This window comes from Perca flavescens, chromosome 12, assembly GCF_004354835.1.
Source record: "Perca flavescens isolate YP-PL-M2 chromosome 12, PFLA_1.0, whole genome shotgun sequence".
NCBI classification, from domain to species: Eukaryota; Metazoa; Chordata; class Actinopteri; order Perciformes; family Percidae; genus Perca; species Perca flavescens.
The window spans coordinates 29,432,820-29,450,851 of record NC_041342.1 but is presented as its reverse complement, the minus strand read 5'-3'; the positions used below and the strand labels follow the sequence as shown (position 1 = coordinate 29,450,851).

The following is an 18,032-nucleotide window of genomic DNA, read 5'->3' as shown; positions in this document are numbered from 1 at the left end:
ACTAACTGTCACTGGTTCGCTTTATTATCATAGTTTACATCTTTCATTGCTCCAATGCTTGGCCTTGGTTGATTTCGATCTTTTACATATTTTATTGTTCTTGGCATACCTGTTCTTGATGCTCATTAGATTGTTTGGCTTAATCACACAAGTGTCTGCACTTGTTTTAATTTGTGTCATTTTATTTTGTGGTTTCTCACTTTGTTGGAAAGCACTTTGAGCTACACTCTTTGTTGCGTATTTATCTGATGATAAAACCAGAATATGGCACAGAGAATTATGTTATATACAATTAGTCAAAAAGGCATAGATCTTTATGTGCTCAAGTGAGATCTGTGGTTTTACCTTTGGCTGTTGAAACAGGACGATATGTTAATGTAGAAGAGGAAAAATGGATCTGCCCCATGTGTTGTTTGAATGATATAGAAAATGAGTTCCATTTTGTTTTCTACTGTCCATTTTATTGTGAACAGCGTGATTTTTTGTTTAGCAAGATAAAAGCAGAGATTGATTTGGTAAATATGGAAGATGCTCAAAGACTGAGATGGCTGTTCACATGTGAAACATAAATAATAATGATGATAATGATAATTGGACTATATCTATGGATTTAAGTAAAGCATGATGGCTAACTGACTATCTAACGGACAGATCTCAGAGTCCAGGTTAATGTAACCCTGTCCAGTAAACTCTCACCTTCCACTGGGCCCCCCCTCGTCTGTTTTTATCACTTTTATTTGTCTATGAGTGCCACTGCCAGAACAATCACGTGTCAAGATTTGGCCTTAAGCATGCTGATGACTCGAATCATGAGACACAAAAAAACCTTCATATTTATCTTGTCAACAGTGAACTATGGTTATAGAACTTGCACTGTAGATTGGTCCCAGGCACATTTGGGCTTTGCAGTGTTGTAGAGTAGATAATGTTCTCTAGACTGAGTGGGCAGATAAACATGTTTACTGAGCTGCTAACGCTGACCAAAGGTCTGCACAGCGACAGTGCACAAAGAGAGAAACAGAGCAAGAGGAGGGAGAACAGGAAGACTGAAAGACAGGTCATGAAAGTAAACCGTATGGCTTTATGAAGCTGCATTACAGAGGGTCTAATGGCTTAATCAAATATATCACCAAATCCGTTTTTTTCATCTTAAAAACAGACTCCGGCCATCACTCTCTGACTCCGTGGCAGAAACCCAGTACATGCTTTCATTACCTTGTAGAGGGAATTAAGTCTAAAATAAGGCCCTAAGGCCGGTCAAATCTGACTCCAATTTATGAATTCCTTTGCCTTCTTACACCGGACGTAAGTTTACCAGAACACAAGGATCAATCTGAGACGAAGAGCTCAGCAAAGTTCACTGAGTCCAGCATAAGAGTTATGACACAATTGTGGGTTCAGAACAGCATCTAAGTTTCCCTGGCAACAAACATTAAATCAGAGCTTGTCCACCAAGATCTCGTCTGAAGTGAACTCTGATCGGAGTTTACCCTGCAAACCTCCCGTTTGGACTACTGCAATGGAGTCCTGTCTGGGGTCCCAAGCAAAACCCTAGACAGGCTCCAGTATGTCCAAAACTCTGCCGCCAGGGTCCTCACCCACCCCAACCCTCCTCCACCTTCACTGGCTCCCCATCACATATAAAATCCTTCTTCTCACCTACAAATCCCTCCATGCCCTGGCCCCACAGTACCTCTCCGACCTCCTCCATCCATACACCCCACCCCGAAAGCTGCCGTCCTCAGACCCTGGCCTGCTCTCCATTCCCCACACCAGACTCTGTACCTTTGGAGACAGAGCCTTTAGTGTTGCAACACCCTCCCTGCAGATATCCGAAATGCTACATCCCTGGACATATAAAAAAAACTCCTAAAACACCACCTGTTCACCACTGCCTACAACCTCCCTTAGCTTAGTCACAGTAATTCTGTCAAGTGTCCTTGGGTTTCATGAAAGGCACTATATAAATAAAAGTTATTATTTAATGCTATGCATTACAAGGGACATTTTTGTCTTTTTCATTTATGTCACAATTTGGGCTGTGTTAATACATATGGTATGATTTTTGGTAAGGGGGAGTTATCCCTCAAATTTTTGAACTTTTCGGAAGCAAATGAAGTACTGATCACTTTTACACCATATCAACTGCTTTCTGAGATTCAAACCTAATCTCAGCCACTTGACAATCCCACTCAGCTTCCTGACCTCTTTAGCATTGACATGTTGATCAGTACTTCAACAGAATCAGCTGGTACCTTAACATGTTTGCCAGTGGATATCTGATAAGAAATACGTATCTACTGTATATCTACTAGGGGTGGGACTCACGATATGATAGCATCAAGATACTTATGTAACGATACCATATTATTGCAATTTTAAACATATTGCAATTTATTACCTTTTTTCCCCAACTTTTCGTGGACCAAGCAGTCAAAGAACACAGGATTAAAGTTCAAAAGGTTGGCTTTATATCCCCCAAAACAAATATTCATAAGTAAATAAGGCAGAGTTATAGGGCCCTTAAAAAAAAAGTCAACAAAACATAACTCTACTGAAAAATAAGGCTAAGCAATTCAAAATGTTAACTCAATTAACCCTTGCGTTGTCTTCCCGTCGATCATGCAACTTTTTGTTGTGTTTTGGTTATCTTTTTTAACACCAAGGTTTTTGTCACTTTTCCCGACGTCTTTGTCGATTTTTTCTGCGCCTTTTGATGTTTTTTTGTGTTCCCACGTTTAGTGAATATTTTTCCGACATTTGTGACACTTTTTTCAACATTCTTTTATGATTTTTTCTCTCCAAATGCTATTAAATTGTATAAAACACCCAAATTCAATGAAAGTAGTGAACTGATCATTTATTTTACTTGTGAAGAGCGTCGTACCGAACCATCCACGTTACTTTTAAAAAAAAAATTTGGTTAAAAGAAACCAAAATTTCTGATATAGAAACTTTTTGAAAATGGGTTAAATTTGACCCGAGGACAAACAGGAGGGTTAACAGACCTCTCAAATGAGACGTGAGGGACGCTTATATATACCAACTGTCCAAGGCAATAAACACACAGAAGGGAGGACAACATGAACACTAACTGAATAAACTCTGATTCCTCCCCAGCCCTGCTGTCAGAAAAGTTTTTTTTTTTTAACTTCTTCCTACTCCCTTTTGAACATAGAAATCCTTATTTGAATCATTTACAAGTTTTTGTTACAATTACGATTTTGAAATGTGTTTGTGGAGTATTTCGTTTTTGTTGGTTTTCTAGCTTGCACTGAAATGTACATTATACACATTATTTTATATTTTTATAAAAAAAACCACAAGGAACTGAATCCCAGACACGTTGCTACACACCATTTATTTACAACACTTGATTTCATTGAGCCATATTCATGTGCACAAATCCTGCCTGTCTGCTCATTACCAGACGTACACACAAAATACCTTTCCAGTTTCAGAAACAGCTTCAATCATATTGTATACATCACATTAGTGTAAACACAAGAACATAACTTGAGCTTTTGGGTTTGCTTTTCCTTCAATACCACTGAATGTGCTCAGAGAGACCCGAGCGCCTACTGTAAGAAATACATTTGTTCTCTTTGTTAAAGGGCAATGTAAATAAATAAACATTCTGTTATTATTGACCTATGATAGGTTGTTTTTCTATTCATTTATTAGTAATATAACATTACAAAACTGTGCAATTACTGCAATATAACACTAAACCTATTTTAGATTTTGAAACCATTAATGAAAAATAATTATAAACTCAGTGTGAACCACAAATTCATGTGCATAATTGCATAATATTGGTCCTGACAGTCAAAGGTTTCTTGTCATAAATGAAAAGCAAAAAAAAGTACACTTTTAAAGACCAAAGTTAAAATCCTCAACCGCGAACAAATAAACATGGTGGGGAAGTAATGGATTACATGCAATCGGGATTACATGCCATCCGATTACAACAAAATAAGAAACCGTAAACAGCCCAGATTACATTAGAGAAATGTGCAATTAGATATTTACATTGTCAAGGCTCGCTTGATTACATTTTTTAATAACCTCTTTAAAACATGGCAATTTTAAAATAATAAAACCTTACAGTACAACGTAAAGTTTATACCAGCATGTTTTTACGAGTCTGATTAGATTTGACCAATTAATGCTGAATATGTTCTGCTGTATATAGCCAAATAAGTTACTACCTTCAGGTTGCCAGTTTGGTTAATGGCGACTTATCTGTTACTATATTTGTTTCAGTTTATTATTATTTTTTTAAGATAATCTTTTGGGCATTTTTAGGCCTTTATTTGACAGGAATGAAGACATGAAAGGGGAGAGAAAGAGAGACAGAGAGGGGGGAATGACCTGCAGCAAAGGGCCGCAGGTCGGAGTCGAACCCGGGCCCGCTGCTTCTAGTAGTAAACCTCTACATATGGGCGCCCGCTCTACCAACTGAGCTATCCGGGCGCCTTTGTTTCTGTTTTTTATTGATGATTTATGAATAATGGAGTTTTTATTCTTTTTTTACACTGAAAATGGGGGCTGAGTTAATGAGTAAGTGCTCCCCTTGCGTGACAAGAGCAAAGTCCTCCATGTGGCCTTTGGTTAAAAAAACAGCAGCAACAGAAACTTACACAAAATAAACCAACATCCCACAAGTTGTAGAAAACTCACAGTACAACTGTAGAGTAGAGCTGCAAAGATGAAACAATTAGTTGTCAAGTATTAAATTAAATAAATCGCTAACTATTTTGATAATCGACTCATCGGTTTGAGTTACTTTTTTCCATAAAAAAAAGAAAAAAAGACTCAAATACTCTTACTCTAGTTTCTTCTCTCCTCCGTGACAGTAAACTGAATATCTTTTGAGTTGTGGACAAAACGAGACATTTGAGGACGTCGTCTTGGGCCGATTTTTCAGCCCAAACCACTAATCGATGAATTGACAGTGAAAATAATCGTTGGTTGCAGCCCTACATACACACCGTACACCTGTAGTATGTGCCAGTACTGTTTGTAAATGTCTGTTGATTTGACAGAGTGTAAAAACTAAGTATGCAAAAGGCATTTTATATGCTCTGAAAATGTTTGAGATGTTTAAAGAGAAAAAGAAATGGAATTTGTGCAACTCAAAAAAGCATTTTTTTTTTTTAAGATTTACAATGTTTCATTTTGAAGTCATCCAAAAGAATTCAGATTAGATCACGTTTTCTTTGTAATCCAATGGATTACGTTACTAATTACAAAAAACTGCCATGTCATTTGTATTCAGTAACTGACCACATTTCCCAGTAATCTGGCCTATCCTGCAGACAGCAGCACTGGATGGATTGGGTTTTTGGCTGGCTAGATAAGATGATTGTCTGGATGGATGGATGGATGGATGGAGTGATGAGTTGGAGGGGAGGTCAGGGTCCATTCTCACCTGCAGCATTGCTGTCCATGGGGAACTTAAAACACACACTTGTTGTGGAAACGGTTTGAGAGTTTGATGCCTGGGAAGCCACAGCGGTGCTTAGATTGAGTTGACAGGACTTTACAGCCGAGAGGACGGTTTGGTTTGTCTTGGTTTCTTGTCTCCTTGCTCCTCTGAGTGAAGGTTGTGCCCTGCAGCTGCTACACAAATCTCCTCCTTGCAATCCATCCCTGAGGTCCACTGGTTATTAATGTCTAACTACAGAACAACTACACTAGAGCCAGCCCTGAAAAAGAAGGTTAACACTTTACCTGGAGGTATCTACATAAGAGTGACATGACACGGTCATGAACACATGACACTCTTTTGTAGATACCTTCAAGTAAAGTGTAACCAAAACTTGGTGTGACATCCAGCAACATTCCTGTAAAAAGTAAAAGACCTGATAAGGTAGCTTTGTTTCCAAGTCTTTAGATCCAGTCTCTACCTCAAAACACTGAGGAGAGAAGAGTCTGCTCAGGTAACACTGAAAAAATAATCTAAATACAAGAATACAAAGTCTATTTATTACATAAAAAAGGTCAACGCTGTGGGAAATATGCGCTCGTATGCTTTCTTCTTTTTAAAGAGCAAGATAAAAACTAGGGCTGCTCCCTCTTAGTCGATTAGTCGACTAATCGGTCGTTTTGGTATTAGTCAACTTAGATTTCTTTAGTCGATTAGTCCTGTTTTATGCTTTTTTTCCCGCTGAATGACTTATTTCCAAGAAACGTACGAGCACATCTCTGGTAAACACAAGAATTAAAGTGGTGCTTTTGCATGACTCTTTGTGGAGAAACTCAGATTTACAGATCTGTCGATTAAATCAACTAATCGGTTAGTCAGTACAATTGAATGAGTGTTAGTCAACTAAGAATTTGTTTAATCGAGCACGGCCCTAATAAAAACATTGATGCTGCTTCTATGTTTGTGCTTAAAGTACAGAGCTGGATCAGACTAGCTTAGTGTAAACACGGGGGGGAACGACATCTGAAGTGGTTTTATTTACACATTGTTGTATCTTGTATGTTTTAGAGCCGCAAAGATTAATCAATTTATTGATTAGTTGTCGACTATCAATAAATTGCTAACTATTTTGATTTCATCAATTTGAGTCATTTTCTTTGAGAGAAAAAAAGGAAATATTGTGGATATTGTTGTGGAAATATTGTCTGATTCCAGCATCTTAACTGTAAATATGTTTTTAAGCCATTTTATAGACCAAACGGCTAATCAATGAATCCAGACAATAATCGACAGATTAATCGACTATGAAAATAATCGTCAGCGTCTAAGCTTTGGGAGGTGTTGACAGTTTTTCCTTTTTACATACACATGCAGAGACCAGATAGAGTTTCCTCCATTTCCCAGTCTGCATCCTAAGCTAGGCTAACTACATCCGGACTCAAACTCAGCACTTAGTAATAAACACGGACGTGAGATTGACATCGGCCTCTTCCAGAAGCAAATATGTGTATTTCAATTAGAAGATGCAACTTCTCGCTTTGGTCAGATTTCAATGAGCAACGTAGCCAGGAAGACGGCTCACAGGCGCACATACAGTAAATCAATCAGATGGACCAGAGCTATTTGTCGCGTCATAACACAAGTGTTAGCTGATTGGCCGCCTGACTGCGGGGTGGGTGTCGGTGCGGCTGCGTCATAGGGCTTGAAGCAGAACGCAAACAAGGGAGTTTGGAGAGTTGCGTGGGGACACGTTTGGAGGAAAACAGACAGCAAAGCAAGTCCAGCGTATCCTTAATGAGTTGCTGTCTCCGCTCCTCTTCCCTCTACTGTCGACGTCTTTCAACGTATACTAAATAATCATTGTCAAATTGTCATTTAAGTGACAACGCTGAAGTTTCCACCGAGTGACAAGGGCAAGGAGCCGGGCTGGCTGGCAGCACCAGGGGCCCCCAGCCGAGGAAGGACAAAAACAGCAGCGTGTAGGTGTGATCCGAGGGGCCCAGAATTCCAAACATCATCCCTCTAATAGTCTCTCATTCTCCCCTTTCCTCGGAGATCAAGGAGTCCTCAGGAGTAACGGCGATGTCGCCTGTTGGGTGAGAGGCAATCTGCTGCAGGAGCGTCTCTGATTGAAGCAGCTTATTGGTCCAGTCCTGACAGGCCATCTCTATGCCGGGCCCCTCCCCTCCGTATTCTGGTGGCAGGACGGACGGGGAGAAGAAGTCGCTCAAAGTGTTGTGGAAATCAGCGCCGTGCATATGGATCTACAGTGGGGGGAGAGAGAGAGAGAGATATGGAGAGAGAGAACTTGACTTTAAAGCAATTTCCACTCATTGTATATGAAGAGAGTCTAAGAACAGAGATGGGTATCTTTGCAGTGTAGTGTGATCAGTGTGATGGAAAGGCTGCAGACCCTCTGTCTGATCTTTTCTGGCAGGAACGGGCGAATCATGGCGAAGACTGGCCGGAAGAACATTGGCTCGTTAACCAGGTGGATTCCTCTCACTTTCAGTGGAAAAGAGTCCTAAACATGCACACACACACACACACACACACACGCACAAGGACGGGTGTAGAAACAAATTAAGCAGATTACTAGGTCAGCCAATCCGGTCTATAAAACAGTATGTAACAGCAAATAATGGTCATATCAAACACTCGCGTTTTCCCCTAATTCGGCGGCACAATTACATATAAAGTCATCAATGCAAAGATGCGAACAGATGCAAATTTTTGGTGCGAATGACGCAAATTACAATGCACAATGTACATTACAATAATCGGGTCACTGTTCAACAAATGCATGCACAACTACTGCATGTCTTAAAGAAAGAAATAGTTTGACTTTAACGGTGTATTGTTTTTGCCGTGTTCCTTATACGTGACTGGAAGGTTACACTGACGCCATACGTGACCGGAAGGTTACGTTGATGCCATTCACATGTCTTCGCTGTGGTGTAACATGCTGTCATAATGTGGTTAGTTGAGACTTCAAGTTCTCCCTTTTTGATAGAACATGTATTAAAGTGTTGGGTGTCATCTGCCTAGCAATAAAATGTAATTGTGGATGTAGACCGTAAAAATAACAGACGAAGCCTCTGGGTCTGAATAGTGAAGCCAATGTGGAAGTGCCTTAAACCTGCATTCTATCTAATTTCCAGCCGGGGGCGACTCCAAAGAAATCTGGTTCTACAGAAGAGAAAATTACCCTACTTCTCACTTAATTTATTAACTCCGTGAACACGTTTATTGTCTTAATCGCTACTTTCAAGTCTTTCCTCAATACAGCATGGTGTTCATTTAGTAAATTATGGTCCTAGTTATTTTAAAATAGACGATAAACCAGGGGATGCTTTAGGGCGTGGCTACCCAGCGACCTGTCAATCAGGACAGAGGCTTAGCAATGCTAACAATGGCACTGTGGACATTAAACTAGCTGTTAACTCGTTTTGAGTGTTGTCCATGATTTCATCTTAAACGTTGGCCCTCTCACTGCTGGTTTTCACTTCAAAGTTAATTGGAACATTTTGGTCGCCTAAAAATATCTCGTACAGCGATCGGTATAACCTTGCCAACCAAGCTGGCTAGTCAGTGCCAGTGCCCTGTGCCTCATATACTAGCGTTGTAAGCTAATCAGCGGTCCGCGCTAGCATGTTCTAAGCAACAAACGCATTTGATTAACATGAAACCATGTCCCAAAGAATCCACAAACCAATGGGTGACGTCACTTCTGCTACGTCCCTTATTTTTACAGTCCATGATGAAGACTCAAATGAAGCACAGCACCACAGCATATACAGAGTTAAGTGTCCACCTTCACGGCACACGGTAGAACTGGTTCATGGTTGTATCTGCAGTGAATCCAACCTGAATTTTGTGATTTTAGGCCTACCGAAAGCACAGAGGATATCTTTCTGGCGAGTGAAGGGTTAATCTGCAGGGCGTGGCCCAAACTCCACCCCTGCAAGTCAAATATGGCCTTCAGACCCTTTCTCTGCGTCTCCGTCTCCATGGAGATGATCTCTGATGTCATCAGGCTGACCCTGAACACCTGGAAGGCCGACCAGTCTTTCGGGATCCACTGCCCTGCAGACAGAGACAGACGTGTTGCTAAACTTTCACGGAATACAATCAGTCTTTAAGCTGCATTAAGAAATATTTTTTAACCAACACTGAATCAGTCTGTTGCTCTACGTAGGTTTTAGCCTTTATCTTAGGTTTCCGACAGAAAAATTGGCCAGTAAACTATAAAGCAAAACCTATGTTGTAGGTATCTACAGTGGGACTGCCGGTAACCTCTTGCATCAACTGTAAACCCTACCATTAAGCCATAAAGCGGTGTGGTTGAATGGTTTTTTGGCCACTTGGGGGAAGCAGAAGAAGCTGATAACACAACATTGACATATTATGACCTCATAAAGTGGTTATGGGAAATGTCTTAGCAAACAATTGCCTATTCACACATGGACAGGAAACGATGCATGCATGTAATCCACAGCCTCGCTGTTAACTGGTTTAAAACTTTTTTCATTGCTCATATTCAAGACGGACTATCAAAAAATGTTTTGGAGAAACGCAACCCCACGTCACGCTGCGGTGGCCGATCGTGTAACCGGCGCTCAGACTTGTCGCCATGTTTTGAGCTGAGGTTTGAGGCGGTGTGAGAGTCCCGTACAGGAAACATGAAAACAGCACTGCCTTTATTGTACGGTGGCCAACAGGGGCAAACGCACGGTAACTTAAGAAAACACATGCAAGTAGACAAAACACAAGCAACTTAAGAAAACACCTTCATTAATTTGACAACACACGCGCAGCATTTAGCACACGCGCTGCAAATACACAAAACACAACCAAATACACAATTGCGCTGCAAATACGGAAACGATGCAAAATGTAAAGCACAAAACAAATGCAACAAAAAAAATGGGTTCATGTCAAAGCGAGTGGACATTTTTTTTCCTAATTTTTTTAATAGGTGTGCTGCTTTTCAGTAACATATATGGGCTAACCAGTGTTAGCTAGTCAGTGTCTAACACGCTAGCTACGTAAACCTGTTGCTCTTTTATAATACTGTAAAAGACTAGGGCCAAACCTAAAAATTAATATTCTCCAAGGGGGTAAGCTTCGCTTCAGAACTCGAACCTCCGATGGCGCCATTTTGTTGCTACAAAGGTATCGCCTCCTGTTAGCATTCCACTGACCGCCATTTTTTTTTTTACGTCACTTGACAACGAATAACTTTACATCTGAAGCGTTTAAAGACTATTTGTCCGTTGTTTAATTCTAAAGAAACACGACAATGTATAAAAGGCTCCGTTACCTTGTACCTCACGTTATGGCTCCGTAGCAGACGTTTTTTTAAAAATAGGCTAACAATTGTGTCATAACCAAGTGACTTACTGTCGCACAGTAGAGAAATTACCGTATAGTACAGGAGAAGCTCGCAGGCAGTTTCGACTTACGTTAGCTGTTTAGGTTTAATTACGAATGTTAACTAGCATGTTAGTTAGCAATAATTAGCCTGTGCTTATGTTATCTCCTTACATATACCTACGCTCTCTGTCCCTGTAAGATTGGGAATGATTGAGATTTCTCTTGTCACAGCTACCAGAAGACTTACAACTTTCAGACACGTTGCTCACGTCACATTTACGTTGTCTCTCTCAGTTGGAGGCTGCGCAGTAGAGCTGGCGATCACCGGAAAAGTGCTTTTAATAGCCTTCACTGGTCTCCGTCCAGAGCAACAGGGTCTATAATGGACCACCATTATATATATATATATATATATATATATATATATATATATATATATATATATATATATATATATATATATATATATATATTTATGTCAATGATATTCTCTCTCTCTCTCTCTCTCTCTCTCTGTCTCTGTGTGTGTGTGGGGTCTAGCGCTCCCCCTAGGGGCTTGGACAACTTCCGTTGTGTAAACTGGATGCAGCGTTTTTCTGTTGCATTTGTGTGCTTTTCATGTTGCATCATTTCTGGATTTGCAGCGCGTTTGTGTATTTGGTTGTGTTGCGTGTATTTGCAGCGCGTTTGCTGAATGCTGCGCATGTGTTGTCAAATTAATGACGATGTTTTCTTAATTTGCTTGGGTTTTGTCTATTTGCATGTGTTTTTTCATATCTTTGTTTTTTTGAGTTGCAGTGCGTTTTACACCTGTCGGCCACCGTATTATCGCGGCCACAAGAAAGTTTTACAACACTATGAGGGTAAAAAAGGAAACACAAGCACGTAACTGCCCGGGAGTTTGTGTAATCCAGCTATTACACAAACTCCCGGGCAGTTACGTGCTTGTGTCCTGCGACAACAGAGCACTTGCTATGTCTCGCTCGGCCCTGTTCTTTCTCTCTTTTCCGTGAAATGAAGCTGCCTTTAAATGCGGTTGGAAACGCCGTTATTTTTGCATTTGTTAATCTGAATGTCCCCTAAGGCTTAAAAAAAAAAACACACACACACACACACACACACACACACACACACACACACACACACACACACACACACACACACACACACACACACACACACACACACACACACACACACACACACACACACACACACACACACACACACACACACACACACACCAATCCTGTAGATGAGCACCCTGCTGCCGGTGCGGTCCCGCTGGGGGAGGACGGTGTGGTATGTTGTGTTGAGGAGGCCAAGCACCGAGGAGGGAGACAGACAGGTGCTAATCTCAGGACTCTCCCTCCGCCACCGCTGGTAGTTCAGTAAGAGCTGCACAGGACAAATGCAACATTCAGGGACATCAGGGAATCGAGAGGAATTCATAGGATTATATCAGCACCGGTGACTGCAGTTGAAACACCGGTGCATTAAGGAAGATATGAACTGCAAAAATGTATCGATTAAATTAATCGCCAACTATTTTGATAATCAATTTATAGGTTTCCATAATTTATTAAATCGATTAAATCGACAATGAAAATAGTCGTTAGTTGCAGCCCCAGAGAAGATATATACGTTCCAGGAGTTGACACCTATCCAATGTAATCTACTCTGTAATCTGTGCCAAACCCTCATAGTAAATGCTCCTGCTGCTGGAGATCAAACAGAACAAATAAAAATACAAGCTTGGGCTGTGATAGGTTGTAATAAAAGCTAATTCTAAGGACTATTTGCCTTGTACTATATTTATATTTAAATCTTAAATCTCAGACTATACTGATATTGCACTATATTCCTTTCCTCACTTCAATTGTTATTGTATATTTCTTGTAAATTGTTTTGTATTGTTAGACTGTATACTTAACAGTAGCTTTATATTTCTTACTGTCCTTTCTGTTTTTATTCTTTATATGTTAAGTGAGTGTTGTACTTTGAGAGCAAAGATTAACCAGAGTCAAATTCCTTGTTTGTTTACGCAAAACCTGGCCAATAAAGCTGATTCACTCTGATTCGGAGATTTGTGTGGTAAAAGTCAGAGTCAGTATGTGCACGTGTATCAGTGATTCAAGTCACCAGTACAGACTGCTGAGCTTCGGCCCAGTTGGGGGAGCTCCAGCTGTTTTCAAATGAAAATAAGCAACCAAGCCTTCCTGTTGAACCAACAACTGTGTTCCCCCACACTGACTGGACAAGCTCAGATGTGTACAGAGTCTGTTGCAGTGGTGGAAGAAGTACTCTGATCCTTTACTTAAGTAAAAGTACTAACACCACACTGTAAATATATACAAATATATACTCTGTTACTAGTAAAAGTCCTGCGTTGAAAATCCTACTTAAGTAAAAGTTATCATTGGGAAATGTACTTTAAAAAGTAAAGTTCCAGTGTTTAATTGGCTAATTATTTCAGCTGTAGGCTACTTGTAGGCCTGTATATTGTTGGGTAGTTTATTTAAAACATTGTATTTTATAAACTACACATGTTTTCTGTGCTAAAATCTTAATTTGTGAAGTAACTAAAGCTGTCCAATTAATGTAGTGGAGTAAAAACTACAATATTTCTCTCTGAAATGTAGCGGAGTAGAAGTAGAAAGTGGCGTGAGAAGAAAAGACAAATGCAAATGCCTCAAATTTGAAATTAAGTACAGTACTTGAGTAAATGTACTTAGTTACATTCCACCACTGGGCTGTACTGAGTTTACTTTATCTTACATAAGAGTATTGTTGTGTTGATGTGATATTAAAGAGGAATTTGCTTTTCATAGTCACACTTTGTATTTTTTTTTTTAACACAGGATATGTACAAGGAAACTCAATCAACTTTTGGCCAACCAGGAAACAAGTACAGCAGCCAAACTTGTTACGCTGGTATCACTGGTATCAAGTGATATACCAGAAATATATAAATGGATGGTAGATTTCACCAGCCAAAAAAAAGTATTGTTAATCTATTAAGTGGCAGGTCAAATTTGAACATTCACTAGCCATTTGGCTGGTGGACAAAAAAGTTAATTTTGTGCCCTGCTGGTATCGGTCAGTTGGTGGGAAAGTAGATCAGAAAATATTAATTTTACATTGTAGGATACTTGGATACAGTGGCCTTGACTACAGTAGCCTACTGCTTATTCTATTATATCAGTATTTGAATTCCTCTAGCACTAAATTTAAACCAGCTGCATGTGGACATGAGCCTTACTATGTGACACTGCCATACTACTACTACTACTACTACTACTACTACTACTACTACTAATAATAAATAATAAAGTTCACAATAACTAATCTTGTTTAGGGACATGCTGTAAAGTTCATAGGCTACTTGTGTAAACAATAATAGGCCACGGTAGCCTACACATTTAAGCCTAACCTATTTTAATAAATCCAATAAACATGATGTCTGTCAATAACAATTTGGCAATATGGTGCTATAAAGACGTAAAACGCATCTGAAGTAAACCGACTAATACACGTAGGCTATTGTTTTCCCGATAACTGCCAGACTTCCGTCAGTCAATCAACGGCTTCGACAAACTTTCAGGAAGTCAACGTTCATTTCAGTCTCTTAAACTCACTGCTCCTTAAGGCTACCCTTGTGTACTTCCTTCCAGGAGGCTATGTTGTTGGTTTTCCCCTGACAGGGCAGCGAGGCGTAGCCTACCTTCAGAGAGAGGTCCACGTTCAAGTCTCTGGCCCGCAGAAACTTGAGGAGAAACTGGTCGGAGAAGGTCCTGACGGCGGACAGCTCGCCGGCCTGCAGGGCTCTGCGCCGCAGGCCGCTCACATACGGCCCGAGCTGCTCCGAGTCGTCCGGGAACTCACTGAGCTGAGCCCCGTTCATGTCGCACCCGCGTTAGTATGGCAGGCCCCCGGCTACATATCACTGCCTGTGCCCGCGGGCTGCTACTGGAGCTGGGGGAGAGAGGGAGGGAGAGAGAGAGAGAGAGAGACAGGCAGAGAGAGAGAGAGGTGCTGGGATTGGACGGTGGGCCGGCGTGCCCGTGAGTGTAAAGTGACAGATAAAAAAAATAGAGAGCGGGCTGTGTCGAAAGCGAAAGGCTGCGACCAGAGCCATAGAGATATATGTATATGTCTATTAGATATATGTCTTTCTCTATCACTCTGACCAGAGTATATATATCTCTATGGCTCTGGCTGCGACATATGGCCATATAGACACAAAACAGATTTTTAGTTTTAGGTGAAAGAAAATATCAGTAGAAAACTGCACATTGAAATGTAACGGTCGTTCTTTTTCAGTGCTGCCTTTTATATACTCAATTCAATGTTCAGTTTGTTCAATAAAAGAATGTTAGAAATTATTTTATTTGTTTTAAATTCAACAAGCAACGTGTTGTATTTCAGCAGAATAATTGAAAGCAGCATGAAATGCAGAACTGAGCTTTAATATCGGTTTATTTATCGCAAGTAACATCGTTATCGCGATATTCTACAACGTTATCGCATATTATCGCAAAAATTATTTATTTTCCCCATATCCTGCAGCCCTACCGAATATTTGGAAACATTTTATTTTAATGCCTAGGCAACATTGTTATTGAAACTTTCATGCCAATAAAGTTGAATTGACTTGACTAAGAGAGAGAGAGAGAGAGAGAGAGAGAGAGAGAGAGAGAGAGAGAGAGAGAGAGAGAGAGAGAGAGAGAGACAATAACCACAGTTGCATTGCCTTGCTCAGTGGCACTGCAAACAGACCTGTGACCCCAGAAGCACTCTGAACTCCAGTTGTTGGCATATCTTTCCCATCACGGTTACTCTTCATATAGGCCGATGTACTAAATAAAATGTAATCAACATATTTATATTCTAAGAGTGATATCCAGACAGACATTTCTGGAGGGTAAACTCACCCTTGTTCTGCAGCAACATGCAGAAACTGCTCCAACATCTCCCCCTGCTGGTCAGCAGCAGCAACTTCACGGGCTTTTCTCTAAGTCGAGTCTTTTTGTGAATTGTCCGATAACTGGGGTGCAGTACCAAGTATTTAAAGGTGCCGTATAGGTAGGATTGGGAAGATCCAGGATTTAGCCAAACCAGACAACCTCAGTCCCTCCCCCCCTTTCTGCAGTCTCCTAAGCCCCTCCCCCCACAAGCAGTGATGGACACGCAGTTAGACACAACTGTAACTAATGTGGTGGAGTATATATAAAGTAATATGGATCAAAATTGTACTTAACAGTACTTGAGTAAATGTTCTTTGCTACTTTCCAACACTGTTTCTATTCATTCATTCTTTCCATCTATTCAACTTGTTTTTTTTTTTAAATGAGGCAAAAGTCCTGGCTTTGGCAGTGCCCCTAAATTAAGCTAAACAATGTGGAGCAAAGCCTTTGGGTCCTTGTTTTGTTGGAAAGTTAAAGGGCCAGTTCAGCCACTATAGAAAACACTATGCCATTAGGATAGTTTGGGTCTAATTTACAGGTTCTAAGATGCATTTCTCTGAGAGTTCTGCCTCCACCCAAATATAAATGGAGGTGAATTAAACTTTTCTTGTGAGGCTGTCATGAAACATACCTATGCTGTCTACGGCTTAATCAGCAGGCCAAATCCAATTTAATTTTTTTTTTTATCATGTGATGCACTTTGTGACTTTGTCTGTCAAAAGGTGCTATATCAAATAAACTTTTTTGTCAACATGGACCCTATATTTTCCTGTTTGTGTCTAATTGACTGATGGGAACAGCAATTTTTTGAAATTGGTCGAGTATATAGAAAGACAACGAAACCAGCTGAAATATAACGTAAATGGGCAATTATGAACCTTTCAATTTATGTCCACTGAAAGTGTTCGTCTGACAACATTATGGAAAAGATCCCTACAGAGAGACCTTTATTCTTTTTTTTTAAAGATTCTTTTTTGGGGCATTTCAGGCCTTCAATTCAACAGGACAGATGAAGACATGAAAGGGGAAAGAAAGAAGGGGAATGATATGCAGCAAAGGGCCGCAGGTCGGAGTCAAACCCACGGCCGCTGCTCCTCTATATGTGCACCCACTCTACCGAGCAAACCCGGCCACGACCTTTTTGTTAAAGAGTAAGATCCTTTTTGTTTAAAAAGAAAACATCACCAACATCGCTACCACCAAACCCACCAGACTCCATTTCAATAAAAAGTAATTTTATCAACGTAAAAAACGCTTCAAATCAAAGTCGACAGAAATAAAATAAAACTATCAAAAGCCGTCTTGGTTCGTTATCCACTGCTCCAACAATCAACCACTCAGGCTTGGTTAAAATAAACCCTTGATTCTCCCATTTACATGTGGAAATGTGCTGGCTCTATACAGTACATGCTAAAAGTACTGATTATTTAAATGGTGTCTGGTGAGTTAGGCGATGGTGATTTCGGGCTGTATTTAGTTAAACAAAAAGGATTTTTACTCTAACAAAAAAAGGTCCATCTCTGTAAGGATCCTTTCCATGATGTTGTCAGACACTTAGAATAATAATCTGAGCCTGTTAAGTGGCAAAAAAAAACATTTTTAGTGGACGTAAATTGACGGTGCACATTTGCCCGGTTCGCGGCTGCCGGTAACGGTTTGTATTTTACACAAATACTATGCATTAATGTTATATAGTCATTACAGTTTCATCTGAGAGGCTTTTTCTGTCTCGACAAAAAGATTAGGTTGAACACTGATGACCTGTCACTTTTTGCACAAGACTGGTCAAATTTTTACAATGCTGATAATATGCCGATTAGCATCTCAAATCCCCGAAGGTTTCTCTAAATCCTAACACCATGTAATCTCGTGTATTTGTTACTTTAAAGTAATCTAAATAAAATGCATCTGAATGATGAAGTTCCTGTAAACGGACCGAAACGCCAGTGTTATTTGGAGAAGAGAAATAAGACTCCCAGTCACAAAAACCTCTTTGAGCTCCGTTTTTTACTGGAAAACTGTAACAGGGGTCGGTGAGCCAGGCACCTCTGTAGCATCACGCTGCTACTGTACATACAAGACAACACCCACAGCACAGTCACAATTATACAATGTTTCTAGTCAACATATTCATCAATATATAATGTATTGTATAATCAACAGCTCTGGGTCACACCGTAGTGGGGTCAGAACATGGAACAAAATGCTCTCGCTCCGTCTCTCAGTCATAAAATCCTACTGGTTCCGGTCCATGGAGA

General features: G+C 40.3%; 1 protein-coding gene across 1 annotated transcript; it reads right to left on the bottom strand.

Moving 5' to 3' along the window:
- Positions 1-6,906: 6,906 nt before the first annotated feature.
- On the bottom strand, positions 6,907-14,843 carry ttpa (tocopherol (alpha) transfer protein). Its single transcript, XM_028593541.1, has 5 exons — positions 14,532-14,843; positions 12,052-12,205; positions 9,324-9,517; positions 7,845-7,955; positions 6,907-7,695 (listed from the first exon to the last, which is right to left on the bottom strand). Exons 1-5 carry the CDS (start codon positions 14,709-14,711, stop codon positions 7,465-7,467), a joined length of 870 nt encoding a protein of 289 aa, XP_028449342.1. The 5' UTR covers positions 14,712-14,843; the 3' UTR covers positions 6,907-7,464.
- Positions 14,844-18,032: the final 3,189 nt, after the last annotated feature.